The sequence below is a fragment of the Strix aluco genome, chromosome 33 (genome assembly GCF_031877795.1).
Source record: "Strix aluco isolate bStrAlu1 chromosome 33, bStrAlu1.hap1, whole genome shotgun sequence".
Classification (NCBI taxonomy): Eukaryota; Metazoa; Chordata; class Aves; order Strigiformes; family Strigidae; genus Strix; species Strix aluco.
In genome coordinates this window covers 2,919,741-2,935,271 of record NC_133963.1, presented here as the reverse complement: position 1 = coordinate 2,935,271, position 15,531 = coordinate 2,919,741, and the positions used below count along the sequence as shown (strand labels likewise).

General features: G+C 60.3%; 2 protein-coding genes across 9 annotated transcripts; one reads left to right on the top strand and one right to left on the bottom strand.

Moving 5' to 3' along the window:
- Positions 1-1,042: 1,042 nt before the first annotated feature.
- On the bottom strand, positions 1,043-6,110 carry LOC141917019 (E3 SUMO-protein ligase ZBED1-like). 8 transcript variants are annotated; one of them, XM_074810055.1, is made up of 4 exons: positions 5,583-6,110; positions 5,384-5,418; positions 4,963-5,104; positions 1,043-4,832 (listed from the first exon to the last, which is right to left on the bottom strand). In XM_074810055.1, the coding sequence occupies exons 3-4, from the start codon at positions 5,081-5,083 to the stop codon at positions 2,791-2,793; spliced, it is 2,163 nt and encodes a 720-aa protein (XP_074666156.1). In that variant the 5' UTR covers positions 5,084-5,104; positions 5,384-5,418; positions 5,583-6,110; the 3' UTR covers positions 1,043-2,790. The 8 variants fall into 8 exon arrangements, with proteins under 8 accessions (XP_074666156.1, XP_074666158.1, XP_074666151.1 ...); XM_074810057.1 differs by having other exon boundaries at positions 4,963-5,074; XM_074810050.1 differs by having other exon boundaries at positions 5,384-6,110.
- A 72-nt stretch (positions 6,111-6,182) lies between these two features.
- NAPA (NSF attachment protein alpha) lies at positions 6,183-15,526 on the top strand (the record flags this gene model as incomplete). The annotated part of the gene is made up of 8 exons (XM_074810072.1): positions 6,183-6,350; positions 9,813-9,892; positions 10,025-10,141; positions 12,658-12,704; positions 12,911-12,988; positions 14,078-14,133; positions 14,736-14,820; positions 14,948-15,526. Coding segments are annotated over exons 1-8 (1,140 nt in total), but the record flags the coding sequence as incomplete, so codon positions are not given.
- Positions 15,527-15,531: the final 5 nt, after the last annotated feature.

Sequence of the window (15,531 nt, the reverse complement as noted above, 5' to 3'; positions counted from 1 at the left end):
TCCAACTGGGGATCCTCCCGCAGCGTCTTCCGCGCTCCATCCTGGCACATCGGGGTCACCGTTTCTTGCGGGACGGTATCGGACCTGCACAACTCTATGAGAGTTATAACAAGCAAAGCCGTTTATTCTTCCGATAGTACATACTTATGCTCTCGCCAAAGCTCTTACTTCATAATTAGCAAATCAGCAATTACACAGCTATCACCCTTTTCTCCTATCAGCATAACACCCCTCTGACACGCGCTGTGCAGCACAATCAACTTCTCGTTCACGCGCTGTTCACGCGGCGGTAACTTCTCACAGTCCAGTACTTTTTCAAGTTCAGTGTTGCAGCTCTCCACTGTTTTTCGCTGACAACTTGGCACAACTCGGCAGTTTCTTATCTTTCTCCCAAGGTCTCTTTCTCATCAAAGCCTTGCTGCTTCTGAGGGGCTGTGAGGGGCTGACAGGCCCACGCCTCCCACACCTCTGCAGACCCCTGCCAGGCTGGAGCAGCATTTCCCTCAGGGAGAGCCCCCCAAACCCCCAATCCTGACCCTCTACGTCCTCCTGCCAGGCTGGGGCAGCATTTCCCTCAGGGAGAGCCCCCCAAACCCCCAATCCTGACCCTCTGCAGCCTCCTGCCAGGCTGGAGCAGCTTTTCCCTCAGGGAGAGCCCCCCAAACCCCCAATCCTGACCCTCTGCAGCCTCCTGCCAGGCTGGAGCAGCTTTTCCCTCAGGGAGAGCCCCCCAAACCCCCAATCCTGACCCTCTGCAGCCTCCTGCCAGGCTGGAGCAGCATTTCCCTCAGGGAGAGCCCCCCAAACCCCAGTCCTGGTGTCAATGCATATTTAAGCTCCCGAATCCACCCTGGGGGGCGTAGAGGGGCCTCGGAGCATCAGCCTGTTGTAGCTCTGCCCCCACCCTCTCGCTTTTGGTGGTTTGGTTTGATTTTTCCACCCAATATGTGGTGTTTAACAGCACAGCCGGGGAGAACGAGGTTGTGCCACCGCGTCCCCCCGCGCCTCAAAATCAACTCCACACCACTGAGAAGAACAAAGCTTGGTTGAACAGTGTTTACTGAATTAAAAAAAAAAAAAAAATTAAGTATAAAATCCGTTTGTTTTCTAACTTGGTGCATGTTTGAGGCTGGAGAAGCACCTCGGCTCTTCCCGCCCTGGAAAAGCGCTCGGTGAAGCCGTGGAGAACCTTTTGCCGAAGGGATTTGGGAAGAAAAGCCGCGATTTTGGGTGCACGGCGTGTTTTGACAACTTGTTTTGGGGTTTTCTCAGCGGTTCGAGCCAACGGTTGGCGTCGAGTTTGGCAGAAAGAAACGCTCGGCGTTTCCGATCGTGGACGCCGCACGTGTCTGAGCCAGGTAAGCCTTGGAGTTTTGGTTTTTGTTTTTTTTTTTTTTTAATGTGTTTTCCCCTCAGCTTGTTAAACTGGGTTCTCGAGTAGCGGCTGTAAAAATTCTTGGGCTTCTCTTGCTGGTTGTGCTCTGAAGAATTAAATAATTGAAGCAAAGTTCGTTCCGCTTTGTGGGCGCGTCGTGCTTGAAAAGCAACCACTCCCTCGGCCACAGCGGGCGTCAAGACGGACCCGTTTTATCCCCAAACCCCTCCTAAAAGTTAAAGCTTGAGACCACAAACCCTGCGGAGCCCCGGGGGTGCTCCCAGGCTGCAGCTTCTCAGTCGGTTTGTGGCTGCAGAACGTGAGGGACGGGGACACGAGGGGTCTTGTCCCGCGGAGGCGCCGCTGCCGTCGCTCCTGAAAGCGGGGTTTGCTTAGGTCGGGTGTAAATCCAGGTCTTGTCTCCGCTGTCGTTACACCAGGAGGGATAAAAGGCTTTTTTGGTGTTGCCAGGCCACCGGATTGTCACAGCTTTGTGTAATTTTTACTAATTTTAATTTAGGCTGAAAGTCCGCAGGCAGTAAAGGACCCGTCTTCAGGATAAAAATCTTTACCCAAAGCAGGAGGCGGCTGCCAACATCGTCCTTTCGTTTCTCATCACTTGTATTTTTTTTAAAAAAAAAAAAGTCAAAAAGGAAGTTTTTTCTCTTAGCCCTTACGATCCCGAAGGGAAACCAGCCGCCTTCCCAAAGCAGAGACGGTCGTTGAAGTCAGCAGCAGCCCTGGAAGCGGCTGCGAGGACAGAGAGTTTTAGCAGTAACGCTCAGGGAAAAAAAAAAAAAAGAGCTGGAAGGCAGCTGGAAATGGGGCTGTTTCCTTCAAAAAAACCAAAAAAAGTGGGATGTGGCAGCACTGAGAGATCTTAATTATCGATACAGCTGCCAGGACGTGGCTCGTGCCCTGGCGCAAGATCCTGAGTGATTTTGGGTGTGCGCTGATGTATCTCGCGGGTGTTGGGGTGACACCCCAACTGGCCTCGGGGCTCCCTCCTCCCCCCTTCCAGGTGGTTGTGGGCAAGTTAATGGTGTTGGCACAGCCCGTCTGGTAGCCACGTGGGCCACCAGCATCAACCAGGCCGGCCGGCAGCTCGGCACCCAGCCAGGCCTGGTTTTACCTCCCAGCTTGCCCGCGGCCGGCGCCGCTTACGTGCGAAAACCCACCCAGGCGCGGCCTGAGCCTGGCTTTAGGGAGCTCGAGGATGCGCCGTGGGCTTTAGGCCTGGCCTAAGCCCTGTGGTGAGCACCCGGCTGGCTCTGAGGGGGAAGAGGGCTGAGGGGAGAGCGAAGGCGTCGCGCCCCGGGACGGCGGCGCTCCGAGGTGAGCTGCCGGCGCTGCCGACGGGAACGTTTAGGCGGGAGTTGGGAGAAATCCTCGGCGCTGGCCGGCGGGGGCCTGCGTCAGCGCGGGGTCCTGTTGCGAGCCTCGTTACCGTTCCTCATCGCTTCTAAAAAATCAAAATTCTGATGCAGGAAGAGGATTTGATCGAGGTTTTCCGGTGCCAGGACGGCTCGCCGGTGCTCCAGCGCGCTCTCGCCGGTGCCGAAGGCTTGCTCGGGCAGGACGGCGGTAGCCGGCACGGCCAGGTATTGCCGGCTGAGCCGCGCCACGGCCGGGAAACGATGCTCGTTGCTTTTCCACCAGCGCAACGGGTCGGTGCTGCGCTTGCAGAGCGGCTCCACGATGTAATTTTCCAGCTGCTGGTGGATCTCGGGCATGCTCTCCGTCGGGTCCTTCCCCAGCAGGATGTCGTAGACGCTGGGGGACGACGCGCTCGAGCTTCTGTCCTTCCGCGCGGCGCCATCGCTGCCGCCGCCTTCGGCTTTGTGCGGCGGGTTGGGCGCCCAGAAGGCGCCGGCGGGTGGGGATTGGGGGTTCCAAACCTGCGACAACATGGTTTTGACTTTTTTGTGCAGCTCGCTTCTTAAGCCGGGACTGAGAAAGCGCAGCTCCTTAAACCGCGGGTCTAAAAACGAAGCGATGGCCGCCGGGCTCTCCAACAACCTCTCGTCCTCCGCCAGCCCCCAGCGCCGCGTCAGCTCCGTCCGGATGTTGCCAACCACCGTTTTGAGGACGGCGCCGGCTTCTTCGGCTTGTCGACCGATGGCGCCCACCACGCCGTGGACGCAGGGCAGCAGCGAGGAGGCCGAGGCGTTCTGCTCCTCGCGGAGGAAGGCCGTGGCGATCTTGATGGTCCTCAGCACCGCGACTAAATCCTGGAGGAGCTTCCACTGGTGGTCGGCCAGCGCCGGGGCGCCCGCCGCGCCCTTGGGGTGCTCCTCCAGCACGGCCATCAGAGCCCACTTGAGCTCGAGGAGGCTCTCGCACATCTCGATGGTGCTCAGCCACCGCGTGCTCACGTCCATCACCAGCTTAAGCTTGGTTTTATTGATAGCCTCCAGTTTGCCGTTTAAGGAACGGGCGGCCTTGGCGTCCTGCTGGAAATACCGAACGATGCCGCGGGCAATGCTCAAAGCTTCCCGCACCGGTTCGACCTCCAAGCCGGCCTGGACGCAGAGCTGCAGGCCGCGCGCGGCGCAGCGCAGGCTGCTCCAACCGTACGCGTTCTGCGCCCGCTGCCCGCTCGCCGCCGCGCCCTGTGGCCCGTCCTGCAGCACGCAGAACACCGACCGCCCCGACAGCCCGAACTCCGCCAAAACGGCGTATAACTTCTCCCCCAACTCGCCCTCCCCGTCCTCCTGGCGCGCTCGCCGCGTCTCCATCACGCACCGCGCCCGCCGCCACTCCCCGTCGATGAAATTCGCCGTCACCGTCACGTAGCTCTGGCTCAGCCGCGACACCCAGAACTCGGCGCAGAGCACGATGGCCTGCGCCGTCTGCAGGTACCGCTCCAAATGCTGCTTGACGGCGCCGTAACGGTGCCAGAGCATCCCCGAGAGCTGCGCCGGCGACGGCAGCGTGAAATTAGGCTCCAGGTAACCGAGCAGGAGCCCGAATCCTTTATCCCTCACCACGGAGAGAGGGTGAAGATCGCGGAAAATCATCTCCAGCACCAGCTCCTGGAGGACGTCGGCGCGCGGCTCCGAGCAGGACGCGCCGGCGGGGAGGAGGAGGCCGCTTTCCGGCGGCGTCTGCCGGGCGCGTTTGGCGACGTTTTCGGCGCCGTAATCGGGTTCGGAGGCGGGATCGTCCTTGAGCTGCGGGGGGAGGAGGAGGGTGTCGCGGATGCTGTGCTTCCTCACCAGATGCTCCCGCATGGTCGTGGTGCTGTTGTGGAAGGAAAGCTGCTTCTTGCAGACGGTGCACTCCACGTAAGCGTCGCCCAGTTTGGTGTAATAATTCCACACTTTGGATTTCCGCCGGTCGCCGTACAGCGCGGCGCCGGCCCCCTCCTGCCCCCCGCCCTTCTCCCTCTTCCTCCTCGATGAAGGCCCCAGAGCGGCCGCCACGTGGTGGGGGGCGAAGACCCTCGGGGCGTCGTCTGAGGAGAGAAAAGCAACGAGCCACGTGGCCTCCGCGTCCGACCTCCGACCTCAAATTGCGTTCGGGGGAAACGTCCCGCGCCGATTTTTTTTTTTTAAGGAAAAAAAAGACAAAAATGGTGCACGTACCTTGCGTGGGCTGCGGGTAGGGCTGCGGGGGTAGAGCCGGCTCCTCCGTCGCCTCCTCCTTCGGCTGCGCCTCGCTGCCCTCGCCCTCCGGCTTCATGTTTTTCTGTAAAAACTGAGACATTCTGGGCCGGTTGGCTCCAACCTTGGCGCCGGTTTGCAGAGGGGGAAACAAGGACCATTAAAATGAGCCACGTGGCTACCGAGTTCAACCCGCCAGGGAGTTGCCAGGAGCGAGGGGCCGGGTGGGAAACGCTTTTGGGCGAGTTTCTGCCCCCACCCCGGGGCTTTTGTGTTTGGTGGTTTTTTTTTTTTTTTGGGCTGAAAAATTTCACCAGGCCCGCGGGTGGGAGTTTGGGGTTAAACCAGCACAAATTGGGAAAAACCACAATCCTCATTTAGCCGGCGGAGGGAATTTTCTCACCGTGTTTTGGCGAGGTGTCGCCGGAGGAACGGGGCCTGTAAATCGCATTAAATAATCACTTTCCCCCCCAAAAAAACGCCTGTGCCCAAACCTCACCGTTTTCAGTGATGTGAATTCATCTTTTCACACCCGCAGGCAGCGGATTTCTGGGGATTTCACCCCAAAAACGTTTTCCGACGTGCTCTCATTAAATACTCACGCCTTCGTTAGCCGGAGCGCTCCCCTTTCACCGGGAAGTAATTAATCGAGGGCTGCTCTCGGAAGTTCCTGCTGGGGCTGGGGGGTGCATCGTTAATTTTTCCGCTCGGCTCGCACTAATTAGCCGGAGCTTCATTAAGCGCCTTGCGGGACGAGGCGGCTGGGTTGACCTGACCCCTCCTGCCGGTCGCTTGTCCCAGACCCTGTTTCCAGTTGGGGGGAGCAGCGGTGCCAGCCCTGTTTCCACCGTCAGGTCGTTGATGCCGCGATGTCACCGCGATGTCGCCGCGATGTCGCCGCGATGTCGCCGCGATGTCACCGCGGGGCTGCGGGCGCTCGCCTGACCCCGGGCTCCCTCACGGACACTCCCACCCGCCGCGACTCGTCACTCACGCCGGGCTCCAGCCCACCGCGTCAGCGCTGCGTCACTGGAACGCGTCAAAATGACCGAAAAACGCGAAAACGGCCCGTTTTGGGGCTGCAGGTGCCCTTGTGTCACCGCCCCCCCCCCCCCCCCGCGCCGCGGGGAAGCGGCGGCTGCGCTGGCCCCGCCCCTCATCCCGCCTCACGTGGTCGCTTCCCGCCAATGGGATGCTGTCGCCGGCGTCACGTGAGGGGGGCGCGCGGCGGCGTCAAAGCGAGGCGGAGCGCTGTGGCAGCTGGCGGCCGCCATGGACCAGGCCGGGAAGGAGAAAGAGGCGCTGCAGCTCCTGGCCGAGGCCGACAAGAAGGTCCGCGGCTCCCAATCCTTCTTCGCCGGCCTCTTCGGGTGAGGGCGCGCCGCTCGGCACGGCCCGGCCCCCACCCCCGGGGGGCTGACAGCGGCGGGGGGCTGGGAGGGGTGTTGGGAACTTCTGGGGGGGCGGTGTGGGGAGTGGACACTGAGGGGATGTCATGGGGTGGGGGGTTGGAGGTGCGGGTGCTGACTCCTGGGGGGGATTTGGGGGCGGAGGGAGCAGGAAAGGGGCGTAAGGAGCTTTTGGGGGGGGTTGGGATGACGGTGCTGGGCCTTGGGGGTTATTTGGGGCTGGGGGGGGCAGAAGAGGGGTGTTAGGGGCTTCTAGGGGGCTTTGGGATGAAGGTGTTGGCCCCTGGGGGGGATTCGGCAGTGAGGGGAGACAGGGACGGGGTGTAAGGAACTTCTGGGGGGCTTTGGGATGACAGTGCTGGGCCTTGGGGGGGATTTGGGCTTGGAGGGGGGCAGAAAAGGGGTGTTAGGGGCTTCTAGGGGGCTTTGGGATGAAGGTGTTGGGCCTTGGGGGGGGGATTTGGGCATGGGGGGGCACTGCGAGGGTGCTGGGGGGCAGAAAAGGTGTGTAAGGAGCTTTTGAGGGGCTTTGGGATGAAGGTGCTGAGCCTTTGGGGGGATTTGGAGTTGAGGGGGGCACTGTGGGGGTGCAGGGGGGCAGAAAAGGGGTGTAAGAAGCTTTTGGGGGGGCTTTGGGGTGAAGGTGCTGGGCCTTGGGTGGCATTTGGGGCTGGGGGGAGCCAGAAAAGGGGTGTTGGGGGCTTCTGGGGGCTTTGGGATGAAAGTGTTGGCCCCTGGGGAGGATCTGGGGGGGGGGGCACTGTGAGGGTCCTGGGGGGCAGAAAAGGGGTGTAAGGAGCTTCTGGGGGGCTTTGGAATGAAGGTGCTGGGCCCTGGGGGGGTTTTGGGGGTGAAGGGTGACAGGAAAGGGGTGTGAGGAGCTTCTGGGGGACTTTAGGATGAAGGTGCTGGGATTTGGGGTTGAGGGGTGGCATTGGGGGGGTGGCAGAGGGTGTTAGGCCATGGAGTGGCACCTGGGGGCTATGAATGAGGCGGGGGGGGGAGGCTGTTAAAAACCAGCCTCTGGATTCCTGGTAAACGTGTCCCTCGCTTTCGCGTGGCCTTGGCAGCTGGCCCAAAGAGGGCTTTTTTTAAACCTTAAATTCCTCTGGGTGCAACTGGACGTCTGCGGGGAGGGGGGGGGTCTGGTGTGGCCAGGGGCATTGTGCTCCCCCCTGCCCCGCCGAGGGACAAACTCCAGCGCTCTGACCGCCTCGTCTCTGCTCAAAGCCCCGTTTCACGCCTGCGCTGGCTGACTAGGCCTGGCTTTAACTCCGGCTTTACGCAGCCGTGGTGCTGGGGAAGCAGCGAGCGAATCCCTACGCTTGGCCTTGCAAAACTCGGTTTTAACCACGCGCTTCTTGTAAACAAGAGCGAGTCCATTGCTCGTCCGGCGAGGGGGAGGTTTGTTTTCCTGAGGCTGCGGTTGGGATGGAGTCACCGGGAGCTGGTTTTGTGGGTGGGGGAGGACCGTCACGTTTCCTTCAGCTCACGGAATCACAGAATCATCGCGGTTGGAAAAGCCCTTGGAGCTCCTCCAGCCCCACCATGAACCTCACCCTGACCGTTCCCAACTCCCCCAGATCCCTCAGCGCTGGGTCAACCCGACTCTTCAACCCCTCCAGGGATGGGGACTCCCCCCCTGCCCTGGGCAGCCCATTCCAACGCCCAACAGCCCCTTCTGCAAAGAAATCCTTCCTAAGAGCCAGTCTGACCCTGCCCTGGCGCAGCTTGAGGCCATTCCCTCTTGGCCTGGCGCTGGGTCCTTGGCTCAAGAGACTCCTCCCCCCTCTCTGCACCCTCCTTTCAGGGAGTTGCAGAGGGCCAGGAGGTCTCCCCTCAGCCTCCTCTTCTCCAGACTAACCCCCCCCAGTTCCCTCAGCTGCTCCTCCTAAGACTTGTTCTCTGGATCCTTCACTAGTTTCGTTCTTCTCTGGCCACATTCCAGCACCTCAATGGCCTTTTTGGGGTGAGGACCCCCAAAACTGAACCCACTCATCGAGGGGCGGCCGAGCACAGGGGTGAGATCCCTTCCCTGTCCCTGCTGGCCACGCTAGGGCTGATACAAGCCAGGATGATGCCATTGGCCTTTTTGGCCACCTGGGCACAGCGCTGGCTCGTTATCCATCAATCACCCCCCAGGTCCCTCTCTGACTGGCAGCTCTCCAGCCACTCCTCCCCCAGCCTGTAGCCCTGCTGGGGGTTGTTGTGGCCCAGGGGCAGCACCCGGCATTTGGCCTTAGTGAAACTCCTCCCGTTGGGCTCAGCCCATCGCTCCAGCCTGGCCAGGTCTCTCTGCAGAGCCTCCCTACCCTCGAGAGATCAACACTCCCACCCAACTGGGTGTCATCTGCAAACTGACTGAGGGGGCACTCGATCCCCTCGTCCAGACCATCGTAGAAGGAGATCAGGTTTAGTCAGGCAGGACCTGCCCTTCCTAAAACCGCTGGCTGGGCCTGACCATCTGGTTGTCCCGCACGTGCTGTGTGATGGTGCTCAGGACGAGCTGCTCCATCAGCTTCCCGGGCACCGATGTCAAGCTGACAGGCCTGTAATTTCCCGGATAATCCTTCCGACCCTTCTTCTCTGTGGGCCAGTTTCCAATCTGTCAGGAATCTCGTCCTCCGTAGTGTTAATTAACAGCTCCAAATTAGCGTGAGGCGGAAAAACTCAGGCGTTGAGGTATTAAAGGGTAATTTCTCATCTCGACTGGGAGTTTTGGAGTTAAGAGACGGTTTTGGTTGTCGTGATCAGCCTCGAGCTGTGCTCAGCCCGAGGGATTTTTGGGGTGGGAGCGGGGGAATTTGGCTGCTCAAACTGATCCGACCCGAGTCACCCCTGCCACGTCTCTCGCCGCTGCTTTCCAGCGGTGAGCAAAACCGCTTAAGCTGGTGCTTAAAAAAAAAAAAAAAGCTGAAAAACCCATAAATGCAACAATAACAAGCTCCCTTGAGCCACCAGCTGGGATTCCTGCTCGGAATCGTCGAGGTCAGCGGAGGATCCTGCTCGCTGGCGTGGCTGGGAGGTGCCGCAGCCCCTGTGTTATGAAACGGGTCGGTTTTGGGGGGGGTTGGCTCCCTCCCCGCTCCCCCCCGGGCTAGCGGGCAGCCCTGCAGCCTCGCCCTTCTCTGCGTTGAGGCCGTGTTTTGGGGGCCCGAGGGGCTGTGATGTGGGGGTCCCGGAGTGGCCGTTTTGGGGGCCGAGAGGCTGTTTTGGGGGTTCAGAGGCTGCTCCAGCAGGTGCTGGCCGTGTCCCCTGTGGCAGAGGGGAGACGTGAGCTGGGTCTTCGCAGCGTGGGCTCGTTTGGGACAGGTTTTCCACCCCTTTGCTGTGGGAGGGATCCCTCTACTCATTAATTATTAATAAAAACCCCCCCATTTCTGCAAAGGACCAACCCAGCTCCTGTTTCTCTTTGACTTCCAGGGGCTCCTCCAGGATCGAGGAAGCATGCGACATCTACGCCCGAGCGGCAAATATGTTCAAAATGGCCAAAAATTGGAGCGGTACGTACGCGTGGGGCCGGGGAGGGGGGGTCAACCCCTCGGGGTTTGGCAGCGGCGCGGCCTCGTCTTGCTCCGGGCGACATTTCCAGGCCCCCGGGGCGACGTTTCTCAGCTGCTTTTCTCTTCCTCCAGCTGCAGGAAACGCTTTTTGCCAAGCGGCTCAGCTCCACCTGCAGCTCCAGAGCAAACACGACGCGGCCACCAACTTTGTGGACGCCGGCAACGCCTTCAAAAAAGCCGACCCACAAGGTGAGGCCTCGCCGGTCCCTTCGGGGAGGGGATTGGGCTCGAATCCCACCTCGGTTGGCTCCGACATCGGAGCAGCCGGGAGCACGTTTTGGGCTCGCAAGCCGCCGCTGCTGCTCCTCGACGCCTGGTGACGGGGGTTGGGGTGTCCCGTGGGTGACTCAGAGCGTTTTTGGCGGGAGGGGAACGTGTGTGGGAGCGTTTCGGGCGGGTTTTATGCTCCTGGGAGGGGAACGAGCGCGAGAGTCGGTCTCGCTTTCCTTGCCCGCACCCACGCTTCGGCGTTCCTGGCAAGCCGCCTCGCTTGGCGACGGCTTCTCTGCGCCAGTTTGGGTGATTTTCAGAGAAAATAATGAAATAACCTGAGGAGAAAACAAATTTAATCTCCTGGAGGATTTGTTTAATCTCCCCGAGACTGATGTTCCGATGATGCGCTCGTGCTGCTCCCCAGCCCTGGCCGCTGGTGTGCGGAGATGTTCCCGCTTCCCCGCCCCGAGGGGACAGCGGAGCTAAAAGCTTCGAGATTGGGGCAAAAAGGCTTGGGATTGGGGCCAAAGGGCTTGGAGATTGGGGCCAAAAGCTTCCCGGGGGGCTGGGGGATTCGCGGCGGCGGGCAGGGGTTGTGACCGGGAGCGCCAGGACGAAGCCGCGACCCCGGGGGGGTGAATTTCTGGCGAGAAAATGGCGGTTGAACCTCGCGTGCGCGTCCACGACGGCGTCTTCTCGCCGAAGGGACTCGGTTGAGGGTCCTGCGGCCGCGGGGCTGCGCCGCTGCCCTCGGGATGGGTCCAGGATGCGGCCCCGCTCCCTCCTTCGCCCCCCCCAGACCCCCCGCAGCCGGCGCTGGGTGCGGGGGAGACGCGGCCGCGCCGGCTGGCGCTCGACGGCGGCTCCCTGGGAGGGAGCACCGGGAGCAGACAGAAAAAGATGCGTCTCCCGGCGTTTTCGCTGCGGCAAAATTCCTCCCACGCCTCTTTGGTGGCAGCGGGGTGTGTGGGGGGGGAAGGCGGCGGCGCCTCCTGAAATCCACCAAAACGCTGCGGTTTTGGGGCCCCGCACCGCGCTCGACTGAGCCACCGGCGTTTCCCCCCGGTTGGAGAAACTTTGGGGGGGGCCTGTTGGGAGGCAGCGCCGGGTGAGATCTCACCCCGTGGGGCTGGGGAGAGGGGGGGGGGTCCTGGCTTGGGCCTGGGGGGGCTGTGGAGTTGCTGTGGGGGTTTGTCCCACCACAGGGTCTGGGTCTTAAATGTTTTTGGGGGTCTGGCCTCCGTATGGAACGTTTTTGGGGGTCTGGCCTCCGTATGGAACGTTTTTGGGGGTCTGGTCTCCATTGTGAAGATTTTTAGGGTCTGGTCTCCATATTGAACGTTTTTAGGGGTCTGTGTCTCATGTTTTTAGGGGTCTGGTCCGAGTCTGAAGCATTTTTAGGAGTCTGGTCTCCATCTCAAATATTTTTAGGCGTCTGTCTCTCATATTTTTAGGGGTCTGGTCCGAGTCTGGAGCATTTCTAGGGGTCTGGTCTCCATCTGGAACGTTTTTAGGGGTCTGGTCTCCATCTGGAACGTTTTCAGGGGTCTCGTCTCCATCTGGAACGTTTTTAGGGGTCTGGTCTCCATCTGGAACGTTTTTAGGGGTCTGGTCTCCATCTTGAACGTTTTCAGGGGTCTGGTCTCCATCTGGAACGTTTTCAGGGGTCTGGTCTCCATCTGGAACGTTTTCAGGGGTCTGGTCTCCATCTGGAACGTTTTCAGGGGTCTGGTCTCCATCTGGAACGTTTTCAGGGGTCTGGTCTCCATCTGGAACGTTTTCAGGGGTCTGGTCTCCATCTGGAACGTTTTCAGGGGTCTGGTCTCCATCTGGAACGTTTTCAGGGGTCTGGTCTCCATCTGGAACGTTTTCAGGGGTCTGGCCTCCATCTGGAACGTTTTCAGGGGTCTGGCCTCCATCTGGAACGTTTTCAGGGGTCTGGCCTCCATCTGGAACGTTTTCAGGGGTCTGGTCTCCATCTGGAACGTTTTCAGGGGTCTGGTCTCCATCTGGAACGTTTTCAGGGGTCTGGTCTCCATCTGGAACGTTTTCAGGGGTCTGGTCTCCATCTGGAACGTTTTCAGGGGTCTGGCCTCCATCTGGAACGTTTTCAGGGGTCTGGCCTCCATCTGGAACGTTTTCAGGGGTCTGGCCTCCATCTGGAACATCTTTAGGGGTCTGGCCTCCATCTGGAACGTTTTTAGGGGTCGATGTTGGGGGTTCAGATACATCCAAATGCCAGGAGGCAGCTGTGCCCACACCAAGGGGGTCTTCAACCCGCTCCACTGTCTGCTGGTCGCTGTCACCGCTCACATGCTCCGGATCCCCCCCCCCCCCCGGGCATCCCGTGGCCTCCGGATCCCCCCGGGCATCCCGTGGCCTCCGCGGCTCGTTCCGGCGCGCCCGTGGATCTCCGAGCTCTCTCAACGGGGGGGTGGCAGCGACCAGTGAAGCCCATCCTCACGCACCTTCTTTTTTTTTTCTCTTCCCAGAGGCCATTAACTGTTTGATCAGAGCCATCGAGATCTACACCGACATGGTAAGCGCCTCGCCGGGAGGGGGGTGGCGAGGCCGAAGGCTCTTCCACGTCTCTCCACGCGCAGAGAGCCGCCACGGGGCGGGTTGGTCTCCGTTGGGTGGGGTTTTTTTTCCAGCTTTTTGGTGCCGAAACTGCTAAAACGCACATTTTTTCCGCGGATAAACCCTTCCCGGAGCGGCTTTTCCCAACCTCCTTCCCGCTTCCAGGGTCGTTTCACCATCGCGGCCAAGCACCACATCTCCATCGCCGAGATCTACGAGGCGGAGCTGGTGGATATCGAGAAGGTAAACGGCGCCGAGCGCGTCCCCCGGCCTCCCCGAGGGGGGTTTGAACACGATTAAAACTCAGAATTTTCCAGGTTTTGCTGATCGGAGCCGCTCCCGGGTCACCCTTCGCCCTCAGGGGTTGTTTTTTTTTTTTACCCCAAAATGTGTCGGGAGGTGGATTTAAACCCCCTAAAACCCCGCCGACGCTTCCCGGGGCGCGTCAGCGCGCGGAGACGCTCGGAATGGCGGCGCCGCTGCTAAAAAAAAAAAAAAAAAAAAATTAAAAAAAAAAAAAAAAGCAAAGCTCAGGGCTTGCGTGGGCGTCGGGGAAGCGCAAGAACAGTTTGATTGGAGCCATCTGAGACAAAATCGCCGCTGCCGGGGGAGCGAGCGGAGCTCCCCGAGGCTCAGGTGCCCGCGGGGCCGCCTCCGCCCCCGCTCTTCCTCCCCCCGCTCTTCCTCCCCCTGCCGCTCCAGATTTTGCCTCAACAGGCAAAATTTTATTTAATTTTTTTTTTTTTTTTTTTTTCCTGGGGAATAAACCAGTTTTAAAGAGAAAACGAGCGGATCTAATCGAGGCTGCGATTTCCCGGGGTGAATTTAGGGCCGTTCTCCGCGCTCCTCCCCTGCTTGGTGGCTCTGGGGGTTAAATTAAGAGGGGGGGGGGGGGCGGATTTGCCCTCAGGCCAAATTTGCGAGCCCCCCCGCCCAGATTTGCGAGTCCCCGGTGGCAGCGATGGCGTTTGTTCAAATTTAGCTGCCCAGCGGGTCCCCGGGCTTGTTGGCAGGAGACGGGTGTGAAAGGCGCCCACGGGCAGCCGGGAGATGAGCCGCCCCCCCTTCAAAAACAGCCCCAAAAAGATAAAATTATTAAAAAAAAAAAAAAAAAAAAAAAGCTGGGCCTTTGTGCCGTGCTTGACCTTGTCTCGGCGGGGAGCTGCCGGCCACTTGCCACCCTGGGCTGGGAGCCGGCCGCAGCAGATGGAAGCGTGGGCGGGCTGGCCGGGCTTCACCCTGTAACCCTTTTTTTTGGTATTTTTAGAGAAAAATTTGTATGTTTTTCTCACGGCGCGTGGCTGCCTGACTGCGTTTGCCTCCTCCCTCTAGGCCATAGCCCACTACGAGCAGGCCGCGGACTACTACAAGGGGGAAGAATCCAACAGGTACTTTGGACAACAGGTGCCGTGGGCCAGCTGAGGATAGAGCTGGTGGCCAGATTTCACTTCTGCTGTGGCTCCTGGTGCCGTGGGCCAGCTGAGGAAAGAGCTGGTGGCCAAATTTTGCTTCTCTGCTGTGGCTCCTGGTGCTGTGGGCCAGCTGAGGAAAGAGCTGGTGGCCAAATTTTGCTTCCCTGCTGTGGCTCCTGGTGCTGTGGGCCAGCTGAGGAAAGAGCTGGTGGCCAAATTTTGCTTCCCTGCTGTGGCTCCTGGTGCTGTGGGCCAGCTGAGGAAAGAGCTGGTGGCCAAATTTCGCTTCTCCGCCATGAGCTCCTGGTGCTGTGGCCAGCTGAGAAAAGAGCTGGTGGCCATATTTTGCTTCTCCACCGTGAGCTCCTGGTGCTGTGGGCCAGCTGAGAAAAGAGCTGGTGGCCAAATTTCTGGTTTTCCAAACCGAGCGGTGTTGGGGTGTTTTCGCTGTGGCCCGGCCGCCTTTTCTGCGTCGGGGGGGTGTGGGGGGGAGCCCCGAGTGGCAGCGGCGCGGTGCCGGCTCCTGGCCGAGTGGCTCCCGCATCTTTCTCCCCCTCCATCCTCTCCGTTGCCCGCAGCTCGGCTAACAAGTGTCTGCTGAAGGTAGCCACGTACGCCGCGCAGCTGGAGCAGTACCAGAAAGCCGTGGAGATCTACGAACAGGTCGGTAGCCCGCTCGCTGCGGCCCGTAGCCAAATGCTCGCCGGGGGAGGCAGCTCCCACCCGTGGGCGAGGATTTGGCTCGGAATATTCTGGAAAAGGCTCCGACCCCCCCCCTTTGCCCCCCCAGGTGGGCACCAGCGCCATGGACAGCCCCCTCCTCAAGTACAGCGCCAAGGAGTATTTCTTCAAGGCCGCCCTCTGCCACTTCTGCATCGACATGCTCAATGCCAAGGTTGGGGACCCCCCCGCCCCACCCACCCCGGGTCCCTCTGGGACCCCCCCCCAGGAACCGGGGGGGGGAAGGGAGGGGCTGGGGGGTTGTGGGGGCCATCGGGGCAACCGGCTCTCCTGGGCCGCTGGGTGCTGCTGGAGGGGAGTGTCGGGGGGGGGGGTGGGCCCCTGCCCTGGGGCTCCCCTCCTCAGCCTCCTGCCTTCCTTACTTCCTCGTCCTTCCTTCCTCCTCCTCGCCCTCCTTTCTTCCTCTTCCTCCTCTTCCTGGCCTTCCTTCCTTCCTCTTCCTCCTCGCCCGCCTTCCTTCCTTCCTCTTCCTCCCTCGCCCGCCTTCCTTCCTTCCTCTTCTTCCTCGCCTGCCTTCCTTCCTTCTCTTCTTCCTCGCCCGCCTTCCTTCCCCTTCCTTCCTCTTCTTCCTCGCCCGCCTTCCTTCCCCTTCCTTCCTCTTCTTCCTCGCCCGCCTTCCTTCCCCTTCCTTCA

Bases quoted from the DNA above. Each gene is read 5' to 3' on its own strand.
- LOC141917019 (XM_074810050.1), bottom strand. From the start codon at position 5,431: ATGCGATTTACAGGCCCCGTTCCTCCGGCGACACCTCGCCAAAACACG. The intron at 5,105-5,383 runs GTGAGAAAATTC...ACCGGCGCCAAG, and splicing joins CGACACCTCGCCAAAACACG to GTTGGAGCCAACCGGCCCAG. The intron at 4,833-4,962 runs GTACGTGCACCA...TTCTCTCCTCAG, and splicing joins CTACCCGCAGCCCACGCAAG to ACGACGCCCCGAGGGTCTTC.